At 43.2% G+C, this 27945-nt stretch overlaps 1 protein-coding gene across 20 annotated transcripts in view; it reads right to left on the bottom strand.

The window, feature by feature from the left end:
- MTHFD1L (methylenetetrahydrofolate dehydrogenase (NADP+ dependent) 1 like) overlaps nucleotides 1-27945 on the bottom strand; it is a 232212-nt gene that overhangs the window by 125350 nt on the left and 78917 nt on the right. For 19 of the 20 annotated variants that reach the window (XR_012433541.1, XM_005552135.5, XM_005552137.5 and 16 more), the window contains 5 exons: nucleotides 26986-27088; nucleotides 19430-19506; nucleotides 15067-15207; nucleotides 11311-11379; nucleotides 2676-2787 (listed from right to left, as the gene is read on the bottom strand). Coding sequence is in view for 18 of the 20 variants with exons in the window: in XM_005552135.5 (XP_005552192.3) it covers nucleotides 2676-2787; nucleotides 11311-11379; nucleotides 15067-15207; nucleotides 19430-19506; nucleotides 26986-27088 (502 nt within the window). In the remaining 2 variants the exon portion in view is untranslated. Of the gene's footprint in view, nucleotides 1-2675; nucleotides 2788-11310; nucleotides 11380-15066; nucleotides 15208-19429; nucleotides 19507-26985; nucleotides 27089-27945 lie in introns of those variants that run through there. The other variant, XR_012433542.1, reaches the window with a different exon arrangement.

The following is a 27945-nucleotide window of genomic DNA, read 5'->3' as shown; positions in this document are numbered from 1 at the left end:
ACATCCATGTTCATAGCGGCATTATTCACAAGAGCCAAAGGTGGAAACAAGTTAAATGTCCAACGAGGGATGAGTGGATAAACAAAGTAAGGTCTATCCATACGATGGAATATTATTCTGCCTTAAAAACGAAGAGAATTCTGACGCCTGCTGCAACATGGATGAACCTTGAGGACATTATGCTAAGTGAAATACGTCAGTCACAGAAGGACAAATACTGCATGATTCCACTCACATGGGGTATCCAGGAGTCAACTTCATTGAGACAGAAAGTAGAAGACTTCTGCCAGGGGCTGGGGGCAGGGGAATGAGGAATATTTAATGGGCATGGGACTTTGGTTCTGCAGCCTGGTTGCACAACAACGTGGGTGTACTTCGCTACTGAAAGTACACTCAAAAATGGTGAAGATGGTAACTTTTATGTTATGTGTATTTTATAACAACTACAAATAAAATCATCCAAAAAATAAAAGGATCTAAATAAAAAAGAAAATGTAACCTTCATCAGTAGTGTATCAATAGTGGGGATAACAATGATAGCCAGGAGTGGCCAAGAAGGATTGAGTCTTACCATGTGTCAGGTGCCAGGACTCAACCCTGTGATCTCATTCATGCCTCATTTCAAACCTACCAAGTCCTTTCGAGAGGGAAGCCCTGTCCAAAGCCCTGTTTTACAGGTAAGGAAACCAAGGAAGAGAAGCGTTCATGTGCCCAAGGTTATCTGAAAGCAGTTGAGGTTAGGGCTTGCCCTCTGAATCATCTGGCAATGGACAGATTTCATCCTCATGAAAAATTCCCCCTCTTATGGCATCTTAGACTAGATGAGATCATAGAAAGAATGAGTGTAATTGCTGACCTGCACATAGTTCAGATTTTACAAAGCATTTTCTCACTTGATCCTATTCATTAAAATACTGCAGGTAACACAGGTATTCTCTTTTTATTAAATAAAAAATTGAGCCCTAGAGAAATGAAAACACACTGCCAGTCAGGGCTCCAATTCCACAGCGTCTACCTCTGAGTCCACAGCTACACGTCCACATCCAACTCCTCATCTGGTCCAACTTCTCATTTTTCAGATGAGAATGTCTACAAGGGACACACCCAGAGAGGCTAATGGCTTGTTCAAGGTCACACAGAGAGCTCATTTATTTTGTACACATCATCGTTTATATCTTTAAAAATATTCTGCCATGATAACATGTATTTTATAAATATGTGTTTGACAAAGTAAAAACTGGTACGGGCAGAGATCTCTATCACATAAAATAGAGTGCTTCCTCCTAGAAGCTACTTTATTTGCAGAGCTGATGCATCAGAACCACCACTTCACTTAAGCACCCAACTTTCCAGTGCCCGCCCTGACCCAGCCTCCTCGTCCATTAGCTCTACAATTAGGCAGCGATCAATTGAGCAAATTCACTTAGACAGCACATCTAGCCACTCTTGCAGTGGATTTGCTACCGAAGCAGCAAAGTACATGAGAGCTGCAGAATACAGATTGTGGAGGAATGGAACTCCATCAAACCTCATCTGATCCTGACTGCCGGTCCACGAGGAATTCTTAAAAGAGTCTCAATAACCCTGAATGAACTTTGTGATGTCTGAGCATAAAATGCAGTGCTAAGTTCTTTTGTCCAGCATACTCTTTTCTAATAAAATAACTCTTTTGAGTTTGATCCAAAACTGATGACAAGAGTGAAGAAGAGATTGCTATCCCTGATTATAGGCATACGTAAGGTTAATGGGAATTATCTGTTAGCACGGGAAGTCTGCCAATGCAATCCCTCATATGTCAGATTAAGGGACTCCACCACGAATGCTTGTATTTTGGTTTTGTCCTTTGTTTCCTTGCTGCCTTAGTATCATGGGTGAGACTGGGGCTGGTACTGACTTAGTAAACTCTGTGAGAGTCACCCCTTCTTTCTAGCTGGAATATGCAAGAAAAGCCAAAGAGGAACAGGTTCTACAAAGAGCTTGACAGCAGCAAAAGGTGTGCAGTCCTACCAATTAACATTTCTAAGTCTACTGGTTGGGAATCTCTCCTACATTAGCTCACAAAAAACAAGGAGAAACTGTATATGGAAATAAACCCATGACTTCAAGTTATCAGTACTACATAGTAAGGGTAGTAACGGCTGACAGTCAATGAGCACTTTCTCTTATTAAATTACCATTAGACAGTACACTCCACAAGGGCAGGGGCTAAGGCTGGTTGTTTTAATTTTATTTTTTTCACAGAGGCAGGGTCTTGCTATGCTGCCCAGGCTGGACACAAACTCCTGGGCTCGAGCAATCCTCCTGCCTCAGCTTCCTGAGTAGCTGGGCTTAGAGGTCTATGCCACCACGCCTATCTCTTTTGCTTACCACTGGATCCCTAGCTCTCAGTAGCATGCCTTCTAAGTGGTATCTTCTCAAAAAACATTTGCTGAATGACTAAAGTATCTCATTTAGTTTTCATAACAATCCTAAAAGGTTTGATACAATATTGTTACCACAATTTCACATATAAGAAAACTGAAGTTCAGTAGTAATTAGTCAGATAGATTTGACTAATAGTCAAATAGTCAAATAGAATAGATTTTATGTCAGTATGGATATCACTCCATTCTTGTCATCAACTTTTAGATTTCTTCAATATTCTACAACAACTAAATTTAAAAGAAGTAACTTACCTACAAATCCTTCTTCACCAACCAGTTTCAGGGCAATTTTATCAGCCAACACTGAAGAGTTGCCGTGAGCAATGTTAGCAAAAGGGCCTGCATGCACGAACACAGGTGTCCCCTAGAGAAGTGAAAGAGCAAATCAAAATCCCAAAAGACAAATAGAAGCATGGAAACCAATATCAATTTGGGGCAAACAGGCTAGGAAAGCTTTTATGAATACTGCATATTTAATGCATAAAATATTTCAAAGACAGTCAAAACACCCTGACTCAATCAAAGGACCAAATCCCCTCCGGATTCTAGAAACATGTTATTCAACATTTAATGAGACACAAAACCTGAGACACAAAACTGTGAGAATATAGTCACTTCCTTCCAAAATATTGTTAAGCCATTTTGTTAGCTGACTCAATGACCATGAAATAAATTATTTACCTTATTTTATGTTGCTATGCACTATATTTTTCAAAAGAATGAAATTAAACCCTGATAGTATAAGAAGTGTATTTATTTATTTTTTAAATTAAGAAATGATTCCATTCAACAAAAGGTAACCATAAAAATCAATACAATTGGCTGGGCGCAGTGGCTCATGCCTGTAATCCCAGCACTTTGGGAGGCCGAGGCCGAGGTGGGCAGATCACCTGAGGTCAGGAGTTCAAGACCAGCCTGGCCAACGGTGAAACCCGTCTCTACTAAAAATACAAAATTTAGCAGGGTGTGGTGGTGTACCCCTGTAAACCCAGCTCAGCTACTCGGGAGGCTGAAGCACAAGAATCACTTGAACCTGGGAGGTGGAGGTTGCAGTGAGCTGAGATCGCACTCATTCCAGTCTGGGTGACAGACCGACTCTGACTCAAAAATGAAAAAAATAATAAATAAAAATAAATAAATAAAACCCAGGGACACATGTTTATGAATACGTAAATATGTATGTTTGGTGTTTATATCTCTGTCTTATCTCGCTTCTATCTAGATTAACCTTTTAAGTGTTCTGAAGAAAATATTTTTAAAAAGAACTTAAGTCTCCATCCCCTCCTAACCTTGCTGGTCTTCTGATGTCCTTGCCCATAATAAGCTAGTGGAGATGGTCAAAGTTTGACGAGGACAAGGTCACAAACTCCACCCTGGATGGGCAGCTGGCTTCACTCAGCTACAGGCTGCCAATTGTCTGAGAAGCACCCAGCTTGGGTCTCTAGGGGACAGAAGTGGTGGGGGCTGAATCCGCACAAGCACATTGCTCTTCCTGGGATAACCACCCCAAACAGCTACTAGATCCTCAGCAACATTTTAATTTAAAAAAGCAAAGGACTTTTATCCTTTGTAGACTCTCTCTTATTTTTCAGGCTGGATACTAACCTATTAGCGAAAGCATTTTTAATTTGTAATTGATGAATAACAATTGCACCTATTTATGACGTACAATGTTCTGTTCTAATACATGTATATAGCATGGAATGATTATATCAAGCTAACCAACGTATCCATCACCTCACAGATTTATCCATTTTGTAGCGAGAACATTTAAAATCTAATTTTTTAACACTTAAAACATGCACAATGCTTTTTTCTTTTCTTTGAGATGGAGTCTTGCTCTGTCACCTAGGCTGGAGTGCAGTGCTGCCAACTTGAGTCACTGCAACCTCTGCCTCCTGGGTTCTAGCGATTCTCCTGCCTCAGCCTCCCCAGTAGCTGGGACTACATGTGCATGTCACCACACCCAGCTAATTTTTGCATTTTTAGTAGAGATGGGGGTTCACCATGTTAGCCAGGCTGGTCTCAAACTCCTGACCTCAGGTGATCTGCCTGCCTCAGCCTCCCAAAGTGCTGGGATTACAGGTGTGAGCCACCACGCCTGGCAACAATCCACTTTTATTAACTATGGTCACCTTGCTGTGTAATAGATATTGAAAACTTATTCCTCCTGTCTAACTGGAATTTTGTATTATTTGGTCAACTTCTCCATCCCCCACTGCCTCTGATAACCACTATTCTACTCTTTACTTTGCAAAAGCACTTCATATTTTTGTATAAATGTAGCTTTAGCTAGAAATCACAGAATCAGATAATGTTGAGAACACGAAGAGGCCAACTTCTTTATCCAGAAAGTTAAGGTCCAGAGAGGCTAAGGGAATTCTTCAAGGCCACGGAGGAAATTAATAATTAAGTCAAGATTAGGGCTCTGGTTTTAAAACTCCCAGTATGGAGTTCGCGAGAAAAAAATACTGGAACGTCATTGTTAGACATCCAAACACAGGTACACACACACTTGCACACTCAAACATGGATATAGCTATAAGATACAGTACATCGAATTAAACATGTTGCTTAAAAAATTATATGACTAACTCAAAGGCATACACACATTTATCTTGAGTTCTGGGTTTTATTTTATATGCAGAACACTTAGGAAAATAAGGCAGGAACTGTTTTGCTATGAATATTCTCCATAATGGCCCTTTCAAACATTTCATAAGATTAATATTTCAATTACTTGTTAGCTTACCAGAATTCTAAGCACTTAAATGTGAGCAGTAAAAAGTAAATAAATAAATGCACAAATAGAAATGTGGCTAACATGACTGAAGAACTGAATTCCAAATTTTATTTAAATACAGGTAATTTAGGTTGAAATGGCCACATGTCCAGTGGCCACCATATTGGACAGTGTGCTCTTGCATGTGGAGTTTCCATCAATGCCACACATGGCTAACCTCTGGGAAAATGTTAAAAGCTCTCATTGTTTCTTGTCTTAAGTATTCCTCAGTCTGGCGATACATGAGAAGCACTTGGGGTACCCAAGCCTTATCCCCAGACATTACGTTCACTGGGTCTGATGGGGAGTCCGGCATCAATCAATATTCTTAAATCTTCCCAGGAGCTTCTCAAGTGCAGTCAGGATTAAGAACTACTGGTCTCCTGGCAACCTACAGTGATGTAGCCCTTGATGACCTCTTACCAGACTACAACCAGGTGTGTTCAAATGTGAGCAGGAAAGCATAATCTACAAACTAGTCAATGATTTTTGGATTACCTGCTGAGATAGATTCCTAGTCAATGATTAGATACATGAAACCCAGAGTGACAACATAGGATCAGGGTACAAGAGTTCATGTTGCAAATATTTTAAGTGAATGTAATGTTTTATTTTGTAAAAAGGTCCTTATCTTTTAAACTAATCTTAAAACAGCCTATGCCTTAAATGAAATGGATGACATGGAACATCCTGAAGATGGTATCTTCATTTGCCAAGTGACAGATTCAGAAACAAAACCCAAGTCCATATAATCATCTGGCGAAAGTGGTTTCTCTATGGAAAGCTTTGTTTGCTTCCTATAAATACATGCTTATTCTTTAAGGGATGTATTATAGTTACTGTGGATTTCTCTGTTTTCTGACCAACAAGAAACTTGTCTGTGTACCTTCATACTTCGTTTAGGATGAGGAGTTCTTGTGTCCTTGTAGTTTGGAGAATTTCCCCTTCTCTCCCTAGCAAGCCCAGTCCTGTCCTGTATATGAACAGTTTGAGCACTTGTTTTTTTTTTTTTTTCTTTTTTTTTTTGAGGCAAGGTCTCAATCTGTCACCCAGGCTGGAGTGCAGTGGCGAGATCTCGGCTCACTGCAACTTCCGCCTCCTGGGTTCAAGCTATTCTCCTGCCTCAGCCTCCTGAGTAGCTGGGATTACAGGCGTGGTCCACTACGCCCAGCAAATTTTTATATTTTTAGTAGAGGCAGGGTTTCACCATGTTGGCCAGCCGGTCTCAAACTCCTGACCTCAAGTGATCCATCCGCCTCGGCCTCCCAAAGTACTGGGATTACAGGCATGAGCCACCGCGCCCGGCCTGAGCACTTTTTGTAATACAATCTAAACTTGTTATTTCTGTGTTGCCTAATAAATCAGAGATTCAGAACCCTTAAAAAGAAAATAAAAGTCAGGGCAATAAGAACTGCTTGGGGCAACAAATCTACTAATTCATTCATTAAATGGAAACTAGACTTTCCATTTCCTAGGTTTTCAGAGTGGGAAATATCTCAGAAGCGCGAATGATTTCTAATAGAAAAAAGAATTATTTACGCTGGGCACGGTGGCTCACGCCTGTAATCCCAGCACTTTGGATGGCAGAGGTGGGCGGATCAAGAGGTCAGGAGTTCAAGACCAGCCTGGCCAACATGGTAAACCCCGTCTATACTAAAAACACAAAAATTAGCCGGGCATGGTGGCAGGTGCCTGTAATCCCAGATGCTCAGAAAGCTGAGGCAGAAGAATTGCTTGAAACTTGAAGGCAGAGGTTGCAGCAAGCCAAGATTGCACCACTGTGCAACAAGAGCGAAACTCTGTCTCAAAAAAAAAAAAAAAAAGAATTATTTAAAACAAGAAAATGATTAGCACTAATAATAAGTATTCATCTTTGAGGGAGAAGTGTTATGAAGGAATATCACATCACTTCATATTTTTTCTCTCTTATTCAGTTATTTATTAATAAATGTGTATTTTTAAGAGAATGTAGTAAAAATAATAAGCATTCACTTAATTAATCAACAAGTCTTTACTGAGCCTCTAATAGGTGTCAGGCACTTTCTAGAAGCTGGAGATATGGTGGTGAACAGGATGGAAAAGGTCCCGCTCTCATCCCTGTGGGAGGAGAAATACAGAACATGGATAAGGAAATAGGAAGCTCTCAGCATTCTGTGCTATGCACTGCAATGACAGCAGACGGATGGGGGTTGTATATTCCTGTGGCTTCTCTGAGCAGTTGATGCTTACATGACATAAGACCTGAGGGAGGCGAAGGAGCTGGACATCAGAGTATCAGGAAGTGGCCCAGGTAGTGGTGTCAGCCACGCAAAGGGCCCCCAGAGGATGAGAGATGAGGATAAGGGAGGAGGGAGGGACGAGGGCCAGATCCCAGGGGCTTTTCAGACCAGGAAGGAAACACGGAAGAACTCGAAGCAGGAAGGCAACAGGGCTTGATTAGGTTTCAGTCTCTACGACTGCTGAGGAGAGAGAGTATTTGGGAAGAAGAGTAGCAGCAGAGAGACTAGTTGGGAGGCTGCTGCACTGCTGCAGGTGGGGCGGGCTGGTGGCTGAAGCCGGAAGGAGGGAGGCATTGAGCGCCGTGGACAGGGCAGAGTCATGTAACCCAGGACGACTTGGCAGGAATGGAGACAGGAAGTGGGGAAGGGAAAACAGGCCTCAGGATCATCCCCGGGTTTCTGCCTTGAATGACTGGGTAGGTTTCAGGGAAGTATCGAGCTGGAAGGAAGTAGGAGGTGGGTCCTGGTTTATGTATGAGTTTGAAATAGCTTTTACCCACCCACATGGCTCCTGGTAACTACACCTGTAAGTCTGAAATTTCAGGTGCATGATATTCCAGACAAGAGTTTGGGAGTCATCACCCGGCTAATCCTGGAGGAGAACGGGGTGAGAAAGGTGAAGGGTCATCAGAGAAGCCAGCAAAGCAGAGAAGGAGCAGTGAACAGGCCTGGGGAGGAAGGGACCCCAGACGCCAGAGAAACCAGATGCTCCCGAAGGAAGACAAGGGCAGCTGTGTCAAACTGCTGAGCTTCTCTGAGGAGGGCAGAGCAACAAAGACTTGGTGTCTCCGAGGGACAAGTGACCTGGACAAGGCAGTCAGGAGAGGTGGAACCCGAGGTCAGTTAACATGGGGACCCCAATGACAGACAAGAGCCAGGCAGGAGCTAGACGAGGATGCAATAGGGCGGGAGGTTTTTGAAATGTTCTTGTTTGCTTTTTAAGATGGCCTACCTTTGAGGACACGTGCCTGCTGGCAGAAGGATCAGGGGAGAGGAAAGATGGGAAGGACAACCTGCTGCAGGACGGCGTGGCCTTGGCACCTACGCATCCTGCACCCCTCCCCTGGGGCTGCAGACACCTGTTCAAAGGTGTTCAGTCCTCCCTTCCTCAGCTCAGGGGACATCTTCAGGCTGCACCCTCACTGGACACCTTCAGAAATGGTCCCCCCATGTCTTTCTATTCTCTTTTTTTAAAAGACAGAGTCTCGCTCTGTCACCCAGGCTGCAGTGCAGTGGTGCAAACTCAGTTCACCGTAACCTTCGCCTCCTGTTCAAGTGATTCTCCTGCCTCAGCCTCCCAAGTAGCTGGGATTACAGGTGCCCCCCACCACGCCCAGCTAATTTATTTTGTATTTTTAGTAGAGACGGGATTCACCATGTTGGCCAGGCTGGTCTTGAGGCTCCTGACCTCAAGGGATCTGCCCGCCTTGGCCTCCCAAAGTGCTGGGATTACAAGTGTGAGCCACCGTGCCTGGCCAGTCCCCCCATTTCTGTCATATTGGTTCTGATATGGTTTGGCTCTGTGTCCCCACCCAAATCTCATGTCGAATTATAACCTTCAGTGTTGGAGGAAGAGCCTGGGGGGAGGTGACTGGATCCTGGGAATGAGTTTCCCCCTTGCTGTTCTCATGCTGGTGAGTGAGTCCTCGTGAGATCTAGTTGTTTAAAACTGTGTAGCACTTCCTCCCTCGCTCTCTCCTGCTCTGCCATGTGAAGACCTGTCTGCTTCCCGTTTGCCTCCCACCATGATTTTAAGTTTCCTGAGGCCTCCCCAGCCATGCTTCCTGTACAGCCTGCAGAACTGTGAGCCAATTAAACCAATTTTCTTCATAAATTACCCAGTCTCAGGTAGTTCCTTACAGTAATGCCAGAACAAACCAATACGGGTTCCTAACCAGATCCTCGGTTCTTTCTGCCCGAGATTGCAAAACACATTGCTGCCCAAGGCCTCTGCACTAAAGGTAACCCTCTGTCCAAATGCTCTTCAAGACACATGCATGGCTCACCCCCTTGGTTTACTCAGCTCTGTGCTGGTACTGCTTTAACAGGCGGGCAGGCACAGACACGCACACCCCACGTCACTGTGTCCCTCAAGGCATCTGATTTTTCTTCTCCAGACCTTACCACCAACTAACATGCTGTGTGTTTCTTGGCTTGCCTTTGGCCTGCCTCCTTCATTGAAGTGGAAGCTTCAAGAGGGCAGGGACGTTGAATAGTTATTTCTCTGCTGTGTTCTTTGCCCCTACTATACTGTACTGGTCCATGTGATGCTTTAAATAAATATTTAATCTTCACTGTCGGGTTAGTTGTTGCTACTTTCACCATTTTACACGGGAGAAAATTGAGGCTGAAATACAAAATAACTTACCCCAAGTCATGGTTAGTACGTGGCACAGCGACCATTCAAACTCAGCTTTCTATCAGCTGAATGAATGAATAAACGGATGGATATTCTGCTGCCTTGCTGCTGCGTTCCCCCAACATACTTGCCTTCTGCTCACCTCCACCACCTCCCTTTGTCCCACTGCAGCTTGAGGACAAATAGCCCATTTGTACCACTTGGTGGTGCAAATTTTCCCCCAATTCCCATGTTTATTTACTGAGATGGAAGGGAGCCAGAGGACTGGCCATGGTGGGATCATTTATAGCATGGAAACTGGCAAATACTATAACCCAGGAATTCTTTCCCCAGAGTGCTGACTGTTGAACACTCACCAGGACATCACTGTCTCCCTAGTTCCCTACCCCTACCCTTCCATTAGTCTCCACTCAATTTGCCCAGAAACTGCCTCTTTGTTTGGGGTTTGGGCCCAAACCCTGAGGTCTCACTAGCTAGGAGTCGGGAATTAGACAATTACTAAATCAAAGGAGTATGACTAGAAAACCAGATTGAAATGGAGATAACGTGACAAAAAATTTAAGTTCAGTGAAGACAAGAGCAGGGCACGTCATGTACAAAAACAATAGCCTTATACAGTGGAATGCAGTATGCTTTCCTGGAAAGCATTTCTTGGCATTTACTGTATTTTGCTTGGAAACAAATAAACAACAATACAAAAGCAAACCAAAAAATCCACAACTCAATGATGATGAGAGATTAAGGGAAAACAGAAACTGTATTGTAAACATGGCCATACAACCTATTGAAATGTTAGACAGACATTGACATTCTTTTTTTTTTTCTTTTTCTTTCTTTTTTTTTTTCTGAGATGGAGTCTCGCTCTGTTGCCCAGGCTGGAGTGCAGTGGCGCAATCTCAGCTCACTGCAACCTCTGCCTCCCAGGTTCAAGCGATTCTCCTGCCTCAGCCTCCAGAGTAGGTGGGACTACAGGCGCGCGCTACCACACCCGGCTAATTTGTTTGTATTTTCAGTAGAGATGGGGATTCATCATATTGCTCAGTCTGGTCTTGAACTCCCGACCTCATGATCTGCCCACCCTGGCCTCCCAAAGAGCTGGGATTACAGGCGTGAGCCACCACGCCCTGCCTCAGACATTGACTTTCTAAGTTTCTACTCGGGTCAATTAAGCCAAGACATAACTCATATTAAAGAAGCTATGAATATACTTTAAACTTTTTTTTTTTTGGTTGGCCAAGAAGTTATTCTGATGCTTCTTCATAAATTACCCAGTCTCAGGTAGTTCCCTGTAGCAATGTCAAAATGGACTAATACAGGTTCCTAACCAGATCCTCACTCTTTCTGAGATTGCAAAGCACGTTGCTGCCCCAGGTGTGCTCTATGCCTGCCTCACATTGGCTAAAAATGTTCACACTGTGTGGCAATTCAGTTAATACAAACAATTACTATAAGAAGAAAACCACTTACTTCCAGGGTCTGCATCAGGTTTGGTTTTATTGCATCTTTCATCAAAACTGTCAAAGCACCAGTCACCCCCTAGAGGAGAGAGAAAAACATTAGAGTCCCGACAAAAGATCATCCTGGCAATGGCTAACCCCTTGGCGCTTCTCTCCAGCCTGCTTCTTGGGTGGGCGTCCCCACAGGCAACCCCGGGCCACAGGGGACAGTGCTGCTGTCTCCGTCCATCCCTCCCCATCAGAGCTGAAAACAGATGTCAGTCATACTAAGATGTGAACGGTGATAGGGAAATAGCATTTTGAAGGACATTTGACCTTCTTCCGAAACCTTCCTTGATGGTGTTTATGAGATTTTCCAGAAAACAAATCTTTCAGTGCAAGAAAATGTGTTTTCTGGCAATTTATGGACTGTGTGTTTTCATAATCAGAGGCTTTACTCTTGCTCAAAGAAATAAGGTGAAGAACAGAAACAAGGCTCTGTACAGAGCGGGAATGAAGTAGGGTAAAGGGAAATGTCTAAAATCGCCCACTCTGATTTCTCACCATCTCTACATCAGTCATTCCAGAGAGAGAATAACTCAACAAACTACCACATTTGAAAGCTTTCTAGTTTAGATCTGAAAGGCTTCACGCTATCCCTCTTCCTATAGTCAAGCTGGTGCCACTTATACATGAAATAAGGCAGCTTCCTTCCAATCCTAGGAAGTACTGGATTGGGTTCCTTCTAAGTCCTCTTTCTCTATTACTGGATGAAGAAAAGACAGAGAAGAGAGAGAACAGGGATGATGCATGAGAATTAGCGGGAAAAATGTGCCAAAAAAAGGCCACAAGGCTAAAGTTTATTATTACTTTTTAACGTGATGTCACTATTCACATTCTTTTCTTTTCTTTCCGTTTTTTTTTTTTTTTTTTTTTTTTTGAGAATGGAATCTCTCTCTGTTGCTCAGGCTGGAGTGCGGTGGCATGATCTCAGGTCACTGCAACCTCTGCCTCCAGGGTTCAAGCGATTCTTCTGCCTCAGCCTCCCCAGTAGCTGGGACTACAGGCACGCACCACCACACACGGCTAATTTTTTTTGTATTTTTAGTAGAGATGGGGTTTTACCATATTGGCCAGGCTGGTCGCGAACTCCTGACCTCATGATCCACCCGCCTTGGCCTCTCAAAGTGCTGGGATTACAGGTATGAGCCACTGTGCCCGGCCTTTTGTTCTTTTTTTTCCAATTCCATCTCGCTTTGTAAAGACCTTAACTGGTGTCTTGGTGTTTTCAACATATTAGTTATTGGAAGGCTATAACATGAGCAAATGCCTGTGATGGTAGCTCTAGCGGGGAAAACAGGGTGCTATCCCTTGCTGTACATAGCATCGGAAGACAGTGCCATTTTCCCTCAGTATGCCACGGCGCTAGCAGATGCAGTGGCAGCATCCAGAGAATCTTCATGACTCCGAAGTGCATTACATTCTCCCTGTACTTTTATCACCAACAGTAGTAAATGTTTCTCGCATGTGATTGGTTTCTATTTTTACAATATTTAATCATTTAAAAGGTGTAAGAAAATCCAATCTATTTTCTTCCTTAACTTCAAATTGACAGATAAAGCTGTATGTATTTATTGTGTATAACATGATGTTTTGAAGTATATATATGCTGTGGAATGATTAAACCTAGCTAGTTAACTTCTGTATTACCTCACGGTTATCATTTTGGTGGTGAGAACACTTTATATCCACTCTCTTAGCAATTTTCAGGAATACACTGTTATTAACTATATTCCTATATAACTGAAATCTACCTCACTGTATAACACACACATGATATGAATACAACCCACTCATTATACATACACGAAGATGGTTCACTATGAAAACTTCAGGACACGCTGGGCATAGTGAAATACACCCTGTAATCCCAACACATTTGGAGGCGAAGGTGGGTGGGTCACCTGGGGTCAGGAGTTTGAGACCAGCCTGGCCAACATAGCAAAACCCCATCTCTACTAAAAATACAAAAATTAGCCAGGCGTGGTGGCAGGCACCTGTCATCCCTGCAACTCAGGAGGCTGAGGCAGGAGAATTGCTTGAACCTGGGAGTTGGAGGTTGCAGTGAGCTTAGATTGCGCCACTGCACTCCAGCCTGGGCAAAAGAGCAAGATTCCATCTCAAAAAAAAAAAAAAAAAAGAAAAAAGAAAAGAAGAAAGAAATCTTCAGGACAGGAAGGCTCAGTGAGAGTTGTCCTGTTGTGCTAATGCAGAGCAGGTGAAGAAGAAGAGCAGTTTTCCTACTTCTCTGCACACTATCCTTGCTTACACTTCCCAACCAAATAAACTGATTCAAAAAACTAAAGGAGGAAGGAAGTTAAGAGGGATGTTTCTGTTGGATGTCTCAGGTAGGTTTCTACCTGCTCATCTTTCTGGGACACATCTCAGCACCTGTGCTGTCACGTGCAGGGCAAGCTCTGCCACCCTTCGTGTGCTGCTAGCATTCCACACTCTGTGTCCCTTCAGGAGGGCTCAGACCATTCTTCCAGGGTATATCAGAATCATGCATGTGGCAGAAACCTTCAGCAGTTCCTAAAATCCTCCCTCAATTTTCTATGGGTGGCCAACTCTCAATAGCTCCCACTGGATGAAGCACAATTTGAATAAATTAGGTACCTTTTGCAAACAAGAAACACAAATGATAACTAAAAAGAGTTTATTAAAGAGATAAATAAAGAGTTTATTTAAAAAGATAACTGAAAAGAGTAATCTTTGGGTTTCTTCCAGATCCAAGATTTTTACCATACACTCACACAAAAATACATTTAAGGGCTGGGCGTGGTGGCTCATGCCTGTAATACCAGCACTTTGGGAGGCTGAGGTGGGCAGATCACCTGAGGAGTTCGAGACCAGTCTGGCCAAACTGGTGAAACCCCATCTCTACTAAAAATACAAAAACTAGCCGGGTGTGGTGGTGGGCACCTATAATCCCAGCTACTTGGGAGGCTGAGGCAGGAGAATCGCTTGAACCCAGGAGGCAGAGGCTGCAGTGAGCTGAGATCGTGCCATTGCACTCCAGCCTGGGCAACAGAGCCAGACAGTCTCAAAAAAAAAAGTTAACAGGAAAGGTTGTTATTACACTACAAAGAGGAAGAAGAAAAGAAGATTAGCGTGCCAATTCGAAAAAGCACTAAAAAAGGCAATGGTGTTCCATGAAAGCTTTACAGAAAGCACCACAACTACTCAAAGGGGAACTAGAAAAGCAAGACTGATTGAGGTAGAGATTTGCTTTTATAATAAGAAACCCAAATCTAAGGCCCCAAATTAAATAATAAGCCAAGCTGGTGCCAGAAATGTGCCAATTTTAACTTTACCTTCCTGTTCATGGAAGCAGAGCCACTTCTTTCTGTTCCTTGAAAAGGTGATTTGCCCTCAATTTCAGGCAGGTATAGAAGGTACATTTTAAAAAAGTTGCCGAGTGACTGCAGGGGGATGACTCCTCCCCAGCCCAGGCAGAAGCAGAGATCAGGATTAGCAAAGACGGAGGAAAGCTCCTGAAAAAAATTTCACGTGTTTTGGTTGCAGCCAGGTATAAGCACGTCATGTTTGACTATGAGAACATTAGGAAGCGGTCAGACAAACATGCTTGTGAGGAAAGAAATGTGTGTAGAAACTTTTTCTGTATCTTCATTACACCCACTGAGAAAAGGAAGAAAGCCTTTCTTTTTCTGGTAACAAAGAACGAGGACTGCCCACTCCCTGAAGCTTCCGGGTTGGAAACACTCACCAAATCATCTGCTGTCACAGGCTGCCTACTTTTGTCAGTGGCCACCACCATCCTTCCCAGCCGTGCCTTCATGTCCGCGAGGCTGTCCGTCAGGGCCAGCACCGCCATGATCTCGCTGGCCACTGCGATGTCAAACTGCGCCTGAACCAGCCCAAACACAGGTAGCAGTCAGTGACAGTGCCAATGGGATGGCCATTTCCACAAGGAGCTGGACTTCAGTCAAGGAGCAAGCGCAGGCCCAGGGAGTCTACCCTCCAAAGGCCATGCATGCAATTCCATCAGTTTTCTGCATGTCTGGACCATGCAGGGTTCGTGCCTGGTGCTCCCTAGGATGGCCTCCCACGGGCAATGTGCTCTTTGCCATGCCCTGCTCAGCAAGGGGTGGGCTGGGTTAGGACCCCTGTTAGTACTACCTGTTATACCCCTGTTAGTACTCACAGCACTACCACATGGTGTGCTATTGTAGCATGTCTCAGACTTAATTGATTACTAATGTCATTATCAGTCTAGTGTGGTCATTATCAGTCTAGTGTGGTCATTATCAGTCTACCACTGGACCACAAGCGCCATGAAGGCAGGGACTATATTAGGCAGGTTCACTTCTGAATCCCCAGCATGGAGCTTGAAACCCAGAAGACATGCAATATGCATCAGATGAATTAATGACTAGCCTACGGACCACCTCCCCGTTAGTAATAGGTCTGTCAAGAAGGCTGCATTGTCTGTCTGGTGCAGAGATGAGGGGCGGTGAAAGATGCTGGCTTCCTACATGTGAGGCTACTTTCCCAGAGTTGGATCTGAACACAGCAGGGAGGGCACCCCAGTCAACTGGTGGCACAGACTCAATTTTCAGCTGCCCGGGAGGGTATGGTGACATCAGATCTTGAAGCTTTCAGCAGTGAAAGCTAGAGAGCAGAGACTTTTTGCAAAAAGTTCTAGGACTTCCTATTCCCATCTCTTGGCTCTGGCTCCATTGTTGTACAAAGTCCAACATGAAATAAAAGGGACACAGGAATGTGTACTTCCTCCTCCTCATAATTCAGCCACTAGGAATGTTTCTCTGGACAGAACCACTTCATTACGCCCCAGCTTAATTCTCTTCTTCCCAAGGGGAGTGTGAGCCAGACAAGTTCAAGCTTACGCAGAGAGAGAATGGCCATGCCCTGGTGGGATCACCTTATGAGACATTTTATTATCCATTTCCGTCACTGACAAGTAAGGAAATGAAGGAAATAAGGAACTTTCTGGCTACTTCCTGGTTGAGATTGCATTAGTCACTGATTTAGTGAAAAAATATTACCTGAAAGTCAAATACAACTATATTCAATTATTACATTCTCAATATAACTCATTCCAAACATAAGTGGTTTTTCAATGTATGAAACTTAGGGTTCTCTATACTACCATTCCATTATAAACAGTCCTTATGAGAAAATGACTAATACTGAGATTTTCTGTATAAAACACAAGACTAGACATATTCTTAAAATATTAGCTGTGTAAATAAGAATAATATATAATCCATATTCAAGCTCTTCATTTGTAATTGTTACAATTACAAAATTTCACATCTTGAGCATACAAAAAATGAAACCAACTGGGTCAATTGAGGTATCACTGTTATTCACTTTAATGATTAAATGACATGCATAGCGGAAGGCTGCTCATTTTTGTTTTGCAAATAAAAGATTTCAAAAATCATATAAAGATACAAATGAAATTTTTATTGTTTATCAGATCATCATACATTTATTGATTTAGTATTTACCTTTTCATTTTGTAGGTATATAGTAGGTGTATATATTTATGGATTGCATGAAATATTCTGATACAGGTATGCAATGCATAATAATCACAATAGGGCAAATGAGGGATTTAGCACACATTCACACAAAGGCCAATATGGGATATTGGCAAGGATGTGAATTGATATGAATTTCCTAGAAGGTAATGTCAAAACATATGTCAACATTGGAAATTTGTATCCTCTTTGACTCCGCAATCACACATCTGGAATAATATCCTAAGGATATTATCAACAAGTATACACACAAATATATGTGTATACTTCCTACAGCTTACTTGTGATGGCCCGAAACTGCAAACACTCTACATGTTCATTAACAGGGAAATGGTTGAAGCTACTATGGTACCTCTATGAGATATGATGTGGCCATTAAAAATGAAGATACAGGTCTACCTTTATTGACCTAAAAAGATGTCTTCACTATAGTCTTATGATAAATAAAAAGCAGTTAAAGCTCTTAAATACACTATAACCCTTTTTTACTTAAAAATATCTATGCACAAAGCAACACAAGATATAACCTTGGGTAAGTTTTTTAACATAACATCCCAATTTCCTCATTTGTAAACAGCTTTACAAATGAAATGTGCTAATATACATAATGGAACTGTCAATACAATGCACAGAGTAGGCACTGAAATCAAGGCCACTGTGAATCTTCCATCTCTCCAGTACCTAAACAGTACAAAACTATGCAGAGAAAGGGCCTTTTTCATTACACGGGCAACTAACGCCAACAGTTGGTATCCATCTTTCTACTTTTCATTCTAGGCACGTATGTACACAAGTAAGTTGTAAGTGCCTATAATGTAAGTAAACATGCTGGGTTTTTCTTAACATAAACAGGTTTACACTATCAGTATTTTACTTCGAATTTTTAAAATGGGTTTTACAGCCTTTCCAATGTGTATGAGAGCTCTCTACTCATGTCATGACACCTATACACACATTTATTAATTTCAACTCTCCCATGGGACAAAATAGCAAACTAAATATATGCAACCATCCCTACTGTTGGACGTTTGGATTGTTTCCAGTTTTCACCACTGCAAATAATGGCACAACAAATATCCTAATACACAGAATTTTTTTCTGCACGTTACACATTTTCTTCTTCTTTTTATTAAAATATTTTTAGTTCCAAAGTTGTAATTGTTGGGTCATTTCAGATTTTAGTAATAACAAACTCATCCAAAAGGGATTTCCACTCCCACTGATGCTGCATAAATGCCCCCATTTCATTGCATCCTCACTAGCATTTAGTACCTCCTATTTTCACTTGACAAGCTCCTAGGTAAATGATACTCCATTGTTTCAATTTGCAGTTTTATGATTACTCATGAATATCTTTTTTATGTTGGCATTTTAGTTCTGTATGCATAAATTGTCTTTTACTTATTTTACGCACTTGTTCAACAGATATTTACTGAACACCTATGACTATATGTAACAAAGTTCTGTTCTGAGCATAGGGAATACAGCAGCAAACAAAAAGGGGAATAACCTCTGCTCTTACAAAACTCCCACTTTAGCAGGAGAGGCTAAGAACATGAAAAGCAAGAATGTTTGTTAAGGATGGAAGTCCACCACATTTTGGGCTGTCCTTTTATTCATCAATCTAATTCCATCTTTCTATTTTTCAGAACTTTCTAAAACTTCATGGCAATGATTCCAGTTTGCTAGCATGGGTATGTGAAATCTGTTTGTGTGTGTGTAAGTTGCAGGACTGGGAGGAGACGAGGTCCACGAACTTAGTTTCTCTTCTTAATCCAATACCTATATTCACTTTTTAATTCAAGACACTTCAAAAGGTCCCAAGTCTATTTGGTGTAAGGATTGGTTATTAAAGTACAAGTGACTCTTTTTTCACTAATAAAAACTTAACATAAAGGACATAAATCTAAAACTGTACTAAAAAGCACAGTTTCTAACCAATTCAAAAGAAAAAAAAAAACACAACACAATTTAGAAGCCCACTGTGCCTGGATGAAAAATCATAGGCATTAATTTGTATTCCCTAAGTGCCATTGATGCACATCCAATATCTATTACAGTGAAGTCAGACATCATAATTTTTCTTCTGCATTATCTGTATTTTATTAATAACCCATTTTTGTATTAATAAGCCATTATCCTTTAAAAAAATCCTCATGCTATTAAGTCTAATAACTAGGTGTTTGTTCCTTGATATATGAAATTTGAGTAATGTGTCTGAGATTTTCATTTATCAGTTATGCAGACGTAGTATTACCTGGCTGGGTTCCCAATAAAATAAGTAAGAATTTATATTCAAAGAATACCCTGAGTGGCTCTTCCTAGAAACACAATTGGAAACATACATGAAAAAAAGAAAATGAAATAAACATACATAGAAAAAATGGTAAAAAGACACTGGAGCTATGTCTTCTGATCCTCTCCCAGCCCTGCTGAGAGCCCGAAACAGTGAGAGAACCACTGGCCACAACAGGTTGGGGATGAGACAAGAAAGGCAAAGAGTGAGCTCCCAAGCCCGTGGAAATGAACATAAGAACAGAGAGGGAAGAAAGTACCACCTACCTGCCGGGAATAGCCCTTCTCTGTGTTTCCCTGCCCGATGGTTATTTTTCGTAGAAATCGGTCGTTTGTATCCAGTACTGAAAGAGAACAGATTAGTTCTTCAGTCAACAAATATGGACCAGCCACCTGGTGTGTGTCTGGCATTGTTCTGATGCTCGGGAAGTTGCAGAGGGTAAAAGAGAAACGGTCAGGCTCCCCCAAACTGACCATCTAATGGGTAGACACAGAGAAAGAATCAAATAAACAAAAAAATATCTGCTAGAGGCCAAGCATGGTGGCTTACGCCTGTAATCCCAGCACTTTGGGAGGCTGAGGTGAGCAGATCACTTGAGGTCAGGAGTTCGAGACCAGCCTGGCCAACATGGTGAAACCCCATCTCTACTAAAAATATAAAAATTAGCCAGGCATGTGCGCACCTATAATCCCAGCTACTCAGGAGGCTGAGGCAGGAGAATTACTTGAGGCACACTATAATCTCAGCTACTCAGGAGGCGGAGCTTGCAGTGAGCTGAGATTGCACCACTGCACTCCAGCCTGGGTGACAGAGTGAGACTCTCTCTCAAGAAAAAAAAAAAAGAAAAGAAAACCCAACCAGCAACTTCCCTTCTTGGCATTACTTGAAAGAACCGAAAGGAGACACTCAGATATCTGTACATCCATGTTCATAGCAGCACTATTCAAAATAGTCAAAAGGAGGAAGCGACCAACAGGTGAATGGATAAACAACATGTGGCACAGACAGGCAATGGAGTATTATACGGCTATAAAAGAAGGTCATGTTGATACATGAATGGATGTTGAAAGCACTGTGCATAGTGAAGTAAGTCAGATACAGAAAGGCAAGTACTATATGAGTCCACTTATATCAAGCACCTAGAATAGGCAGGGGCAGAAGAGGGGAATAATTATTTAATGGATAAGGAGTTTTTGTTGGGGATGATGAAAAGGTTCTGGGTATAGACAGTGATAATAGTAAAATCATTGTGAATGTATTTAATGCCATGAATTGTGTGCTTACAAATGGGGAAAAAATATTATGTTACATATATTTTACCACAATTTTAAAAAGCGAAAGTAAATAAAGTAGTATTGTGGGGGGTGGCGGGGGGAGTCAATGGTGATTAGAGCAAGCACCAGTTCTCTTTATTTTCTTCACTGGCTTATTTGAATTTTAGTTATTGGCTGGGTGTGGTGGCACACACCTGTCATCCCAGCACTTTGGGAGGCCGAGGTGGGAGGATCACCTAGGAATTTGAGAACAGCTTGGGCAACACAGTGAGACCTTGTCTCTACAAAGAATACAAAAATGAGGTGGGAGGATTGCTTGAGTCTGGGGGGCTGAGGCTGCAATGACCACGATTGTGTCTCTGCATTCCCATTTGGGAGATGGAAGTGAGACTTTGTCTCTCTTTTTTTTTTTTTGAGACAGAGTCTTGCTCTGTCACCCAGGCTGGGGTGCAGTGGCGCGATCTCGGCTCACTACAACCTTCGCCTCCTGGGATCAAGCGATTCTCCTGCCTCAGCTTCCCAAGTAGCTGGGATTACAGATGCCTGCCACCTGCCTGGTTAATTTTTTGTATTTTTAGAAGAGATGGGGTTTTGCCATGTTGGCCAGGCTGGTCTCGACCTCCTGTGAGACCTCATGTGATCCACCTGCCTTGGCCTCCCAAAGTGTTGGGATTACAGGCGTGAGCCAAGGCACCTGGCCAAGACCCCGTCTCTCAGAACAAAACAAAACAAGAATTGCAGTTATTTACATTTTGTGAAAATTAGGTTTGGTTTAGTGAATACCAATACAACAAAACAAAGCCAGGACACTGACTTTGTTAATTTATGCAGCTTCAAATAACAAGCTGTCCACGTTGACAATTTAGATCCACTTTACTCAATGTATACAATATAGCACTGATGAAAATGGTGATGGAAATTACATATTTGGGACTGCAGGCATCGGTAGGATGAAGAAAGTTAACCTTTGCTTTCACACGCAAAGCACTAGCAGGCCAGCTTGCCCTCTTGGCTTGTGGCTACTCCCTGACTCAGCTGTTGTTAGTCTTTATAACAAGCTCCCTCTCTCTCACACATACTCAGACATACTCACACCCTCACACAAACACCAACTGACACTCATATAAACACACAGAAACCTTCTTTATGAGTTTTCCAGCTATAAGCGGAGCATATATAAAATGAAAGGCCTGCTTTTCAACAGTATCGTCAGCCACGACTATTCTTCTCAAGATGTACATGGGGTGCAAAGTCAATCAACTAAAAACATCTTTCCTGCTATGTAGTATACAAGATCTTGGCACCAGATTGAGGGGATCTTTTTATCAAATTTCTTTAAAATCAACAAGAGAAATTCAGCTGCTTTTTATTTAGCAAAGAGAAAACAAGAAAAAAAAATGTCTGGCAAGATCACCTAGAATCAGTGGCCTCCAAAGACTACCTGTGCTTTTAACATGGCCCGGTAAGCGATGCATCAGTGACACATAAGAAATGTGGAGGTTAAATTCCAGTCCATAAGAAAGATACTAGAAAGTAACCCTAAGTTAGTGATCCAGAATGGAATTCCTGGTCTCTGAACGATAGAACTAAAGGTGGAATAAGAAACACTTATTCACTCCTGGAATATGTATTGAGGGGCTACTTGTGCCTAGTCCCGAGCCAGCTGTACAGAGATATAGCGAAGACAGTGCCAGCCTCTGATGTAAGGCATGCTAGGACAGTGCCAGTGGGTGTGGGGGTGGAGGCAGCAGGGGGAGATCTGTTTGCTTATTTTTTGCTTGGAACCATCCCTTTTAGTACTACAGTGCTGACTATACTACAGTGCTGACTATGTCGTAAGGAACATCCAGAGTATGCCTAATGGCTGAAAAAACAGCCAATACTGGCTGAGAGCCTGGCAGTTCAAGGTGTTCAATCAGGGGCAGGTCTACTGTTTCAGCTCCAGTGGAAGACACGGTACTGATTCCCTAGAGGGCTGTTAGGGCAAGGAACCAGCCACTTGATGGTTGATTCCCTGAGGCTGAGGAAGGCTTGTGGGCCCTTGGTCCACGGCCAGGAGATGGGCATGCAAGGGAGATGGAGAGACGGCAAGCCTGTGAGGCCCCGAGACTCGGATGCTCGGAGAGGCAGAGGCTCATCTGTGCAAAATTGTGCTCTGTAACAAAATGGCTATACGTCTACATTTTCTTCTGCTTATGTTAAGCATTTCTGGAACGGTCTGTGGGTTCCTTGTTCCACTCTGAGTCCAGGAACATGAGGCCTTTAAACTTTCGGTATGAGGCATAAGATGCAACAATCGGCCGGGTGCAGTGGCTACGCCTGTAATCCCAACACTTTGGGAGGCCAAGGCAGGTGGATGACATGAGGTCAGGAGATCGAGACCATCCTGGCCAACATGGTAAAACCCCGTCTCTACTAAAAATACAAAAATTAGCTGGGTGTGGTGGCTCACGCCTGTAGTCACAGCTACTTGGGAGGCTGGGGCAGAAGAATCGCTTGATCCAGGGAGTTGGAGGTTGTAGTGAGCCGAGATCACACCCCTGCACTCCACCCTGGCAAGAGAGTAAGACTCTGTCTCAAAAAAAAGATGAAACAATCAGATTTTGTACACAGGCTGAAAGGAAGGGGTGGTCATTAAATGGCACAACATACATATGGCCTGAGAAGAGGGTCTCACTCCCACCACCATGTACCCTGACTGTCCCGCTCTATTTGTCAAATCAAATAAAGATCCAATCTCATCACAAGGGTTACATTAGTTCTAGGTTTAAGCCAAAAAACTCTACTAGCAAATGTTCTCAATTCTTTTGATGATATTAATTCATGGTCATAAGAGCCAAACTACTTATTAAATGTCATTCCAAATTCCTCTGACCCAGGTAGCTTGTCCACAGCAATAAAGTTTTCTTTACTTCAGTGCCCTGAACAATAATGGAATTCAAATCTTTTTCTGGAAAAATTTTGTAAAGTTGTCACTTCCATTAAAAGTGATTCACAACCACAAAACACTTCAGTCCTTCCTGGCTCCAGGGAGAAACCAACTGCATACCAGCCCCAGGTATAAAAGATGATGTAGCCTTTCTCTTCCAAGATCCATGTCTAAGCCATTGCCCTGTTTCTGATGGCTGCTCAGGCTGGAGCCCCGAAGCAGATACCGAAGAATACTAGTTGGCATAAAACTTTCTCTTTTAGCGCATCCATATGCTTGGTTTAAAATACACTCATTTCCACCTTCGTGATTTTCCTATCATCAGTAAACCTCCAAAAAAGTTTTGAAGAGTAACATGAAATCACAAACGCCTTGGAAAAAAAAAAAAGATGACAATACATTTTGGACAGGATGACATTTTAATAATAAACCTTCCTAGTTATAAAAAATTTCAGAGAAAATATGTAGGCTTCTCAATAAAATGCTGAAAGTATTCATGCTCATTATTTAAAATGCTATTGGTGTTTTCAAGAACTAAGCCTTGCTTAAGTAAGTTGTGGTTCATCCACAAAGGAATATTCTAGAGTATTTAAAATGGCCATTACCACAAAGAGCTAACAAAATACAAAATGCTTATGATATAAATGAATGAAACTCGTAGGATATAAAATCTATACACTTAAGTTATAACTAGAGTTATACCAAAAAACTAGATGCACACAAAAAACTGTGAATAGTTTTATTAGTATAGCAAGGTTTTTAAAATTCTTTTGAGACATTTCCAAAATCTCTATAATGTTATTACTTATTTCAAAATGAAAAATACATCCTTAAAAGTTTCTAGGCTGGGTGCAGTGGTTCACGTCTGTAATCCCAGCACTTTGGGAGGCCGAGGCAGGCAGATCACTTGAGCTCAGGAGTTTGAGACCAGTTTGGGCAACATGATGAAACCCCATCTCGACTAAAAATAAGAAAATTAGCTGAGTGTTGTGGCACGTGCCTGGAATCCCAGCTACTCGGGAGGCTGAGGCAGGAGAATCGCTTGAGCCTGGGAGGCAGAGCTTGCAGTGAGTAGAGACTGCACCACTGCACTCCAACCTGGGTGACAGAATGAGGCCCTGTCTCAAAAAAACAAAAACAAAAACAAAAACAAAAAAACCCCACAAAGTTTCCAAGGAGATTTTCGTTTAGTTTGGGAGACAAAGACACTCAAAAAAACTACCCAAGCCAGGCACAGTGGCTCACGCCTGTAATCCCAGCACTTTGGGAGGCTGAGGTGGGCAGATCGTTTGAGGTCAGCAGTTCCAGACCAGCCTGGCCAACATGGTGAAACCCTATCTCTACTAAAAATACAAAAATTAGCAATGTGTGGTGGTATGTGCCTGTAATTCCAGCTACTCGTAAGGCTGAGGTAAGAGAATCGACTGAGCCAGTAAGGCAGAGGTTGTACTGAGCCAAGATCATGCCACTGCACTTCAGCCTAGGTGACAGAGCAAGTGAGACTTTGTCTCAAAATAATAACAAACAAAAAACTCTACTCAGTACAGCTATCACCACAGTGACTTCTGATGATTGTGTAGGCAGAGCTTTCAGGTCTGGAAAAGATGCTCATGTTTCAGTGAAGCCTCCCAGCAAGGCAGCTGGAATTAGGATTCCATTTTAAAGATGAGGAAACTGAGTGAGCAGTCTGTCCAAAGTTGTGCAGCTCATAAATGGCAGAGCCAGTGCTCAGTCTCTGGTCTTTGACTCTCTACCTCATGGTTTGTGGAAAAACACTAAATTCTTAATGGACTGGCTGGGTGGATTCCCAGAAGGGAAGCTCCCTTAAGGGACAGGACCTGGGTACATCTTGGAGGGCAAGACTGGCCTAGGCAGGAGACAGGATGGAGACGGCCCAGGTAGGGCTGGCAGCAGGATGGAGGTTGGCCCTCCTGACTAGAGAGCAGGCAGGGAGCAGAGGGAGGGAAGCCACTGCGGGTATCCTGAAGGCCAAGCTCTGCGATGGCAACTGTATCCCCCAGGATGTGAGGAGCCACCGGAGGCCTCTGATCACAATGGGACATCTCTGTTAATGTGCACCCTCTGAACTGGGGGATGGAAATGGAAGCAAGGTAATCTATTAGTCAGGAACTGCTACAAAATGTGCATCTGATAAATATGTTTCAAATGTCAGTATAAAGAGGTAAATGAGGGCACAAGTATGAGAATAATCCAGGAAGGATCAGGGATCCATGCCATCGAACATTTCTTTTTTTTTTTTTTTTTTTTTTTGAGACGGAGTCTCGCTGTGTCTCCCAGGCTGGAGTGCAGTGGCGTGATCTCGGCTCACTGCAAGCTCCGCCTCCCGGGTTCACGCCATTCTCCCGCCTCAGCCTCCCAAGTAGCTGAGACTACAGGCGCCCGCCACCACGCCCGGCTACTTTTTGTATTTTTAGTAGAGACGGGGTTTCACCATGTTAGCCAGGATAGTCTCGATCTCCTGACCTCGTGATCCACCCGCCTCGGCCTCCCAAAGTGCTGGGATTACAGGCTTGAGCCACCGCGCCCGGCCGCCATCGAACACTTTTATAGCCACGTAGGGTTCATAAAATGTGGTTGCCGTGTTTCTGTGCAGCGTATGTGACCATCTCCATCTCCATCTCCAACGCCAAAAACATGCACGAGACTTGCTCGAGGTCATGCAGTGAGTCAGTGGCAGGGGAGCCACACATGCAGGGCTCCTGACTTCCCGTTTAGTGCATTTCCCTCTGTCCCATCCCATAGTGAGTGATAAGACTGAGGGCAGTGTGGGAGAAGGAAGGGGATGTCACAGCTGAGAGGGAAGCAGGGAAGTCGAGGTGGTGGGGAGCTCACGGGGAGTCCACCCAGCTGCATTTGAAGTGGTGGAGGGATGCCTCATTAAGTAGGTGAAAGCACATATCAGATTTGGAGGAAAATCCAGCACTGGAAACACAGAGAGCTGCCGAGAGCTGGCAGTAAGGAAGTGAACGGAAGACAGTGGGATGGTGGGTGGAGGAGCAGGACAAAGCCAGGGAGGCGTGATCTTTAAAAAAATGTTGTTTGATTTTTTTTTTTTTTTCTTTTTTGAGACGGAGTCTTGCTCTGTAGCCCGGGCTGGAGTGCAGTGGCCGGATCTCAGCTCACTGCAAGCTCCGCCTCCCGGGTTTGCGCCATTCTCCTGCCTCAGCCTCCCCAGTAGCTGGGACTACAGGCGCCCGCCACCTCGCCCGGCTAGTTTTTTGTATTTTTAGTACCACCCGTCTCGGCCTCCCAAAGTGCTGGGATTACAGGCTTGAGCCACTTTTTTTTCTTAATATAGAGACAAGAGGTCAAAGGAGAGAGCAACAGAAAATTAGGTAATTTTCCTTGGAAATTTGCAAGACATAGGAGTAGATGGGATTGAGCCTGAACAGAATTTTTGTTTTAATCGGAGGCAAGGATAAGGGAGGAGGGTGGTATGATAATAGTAACTGAAATAAATGGTGGGAATATGAAGCACAGGCTGGGAAGACCATTGGACAGGATCAAACTGTGAGTTTCTGAATTTCATCTAAGAGCTTTGGCTCGAACACGCCTCCCCACCTGGCCATCAGCCTGCTGGCACCTCCCCAGCACCCACCTCTCTGCCACGTGATGGTAGACGGGTTGATGTCGAGACGGGCAAATTTACTCACTTCCTCTTCTGTCAGTGTGCTCGGATCAGTCTTATTTATTCCCAGTTTCTAATGATTAAAAAGAAAAAAGGCGAGAAGTTTGAGAAGAAATAGAAAGCAAAGGGTCACCAAAATTATCCCTCTAATTTTATTTTCTCCATGATTAGTAAAGCCTTATAACAAACTAAACTGGCACTTTGGGAGGCCAAGGTGGGCCTATCACCTGAGGTCAGGAGTTCGAGACTAGCCTGACCAACATGGATCAACCCTGTCTCTACAAAAAATGCAAAAATTAGCCGGGCACAGTGGCGCATGCCTGCAATCCCAGCTACTTGGGAGGCTGAAGCAGGAGAATTGCTGTAATCTGGGAGGCGGAGGTTGCAGTGAGCTGAAATTGTGCCATTGCACTCCAGCCTGGGCAACATAGCGAAACTTCGTCTCAAAAAACAAAACAAAGCAAAACAAAACAAAACTAAACTGGGTCAGGCGCGCTGGCTCATGCCTGTAATCCCAGCACTTTGGAAGGTCAAAGCAGGCGGATCACCTGAGGTCAGGAGTTCGAGACCAGACTGGCCAACATGGTGAACCCTGTTTCTACTAAAAATACAAAATTAGCCTGGCATGGTGGTGCATGCCTGTAATCCCAGCTACTCGGGAGGCTGAGGCAGGAGAATCGCTTGAACCTGTGAGGCAGAAGTTGCAGTGAGCCGAGATCGCGCCATTGCACTCCAGCCTGGGCAACAGAGCAAGACTGTCACAAAAAAAAAAAAAAAAGTGATTTTTAATGATGAAGCATAAAAAAGTTCTGTGAGACAGAAACTGCATGTTGTTATAGCTGCCGAGGATGGAATTACTCACTACTTCAACACACTGACCTTGGTTCAGTAAGAGGCAGGAGGTGAATTTTTAAAACCATTAATGCCAAC

This window comes from Macaca fascicularis, chromosome 4, assembly GCF_037993035.2.
Source record: "Macaca fascicularis isolate 582-1 chromosome 4, T2T-MFA8v1.1".
Classification (NCBI taxonomy): Eukaryota; Metazoa; Chordata; class Mammalia; order Primates; family Cercopithecidae; genus Macaca; species Macaca fascicularis.
Note: the sequence above shows the minus strand (reverse complement) of the source record. Positions and strands in the feature narration are given on the sequence as shown.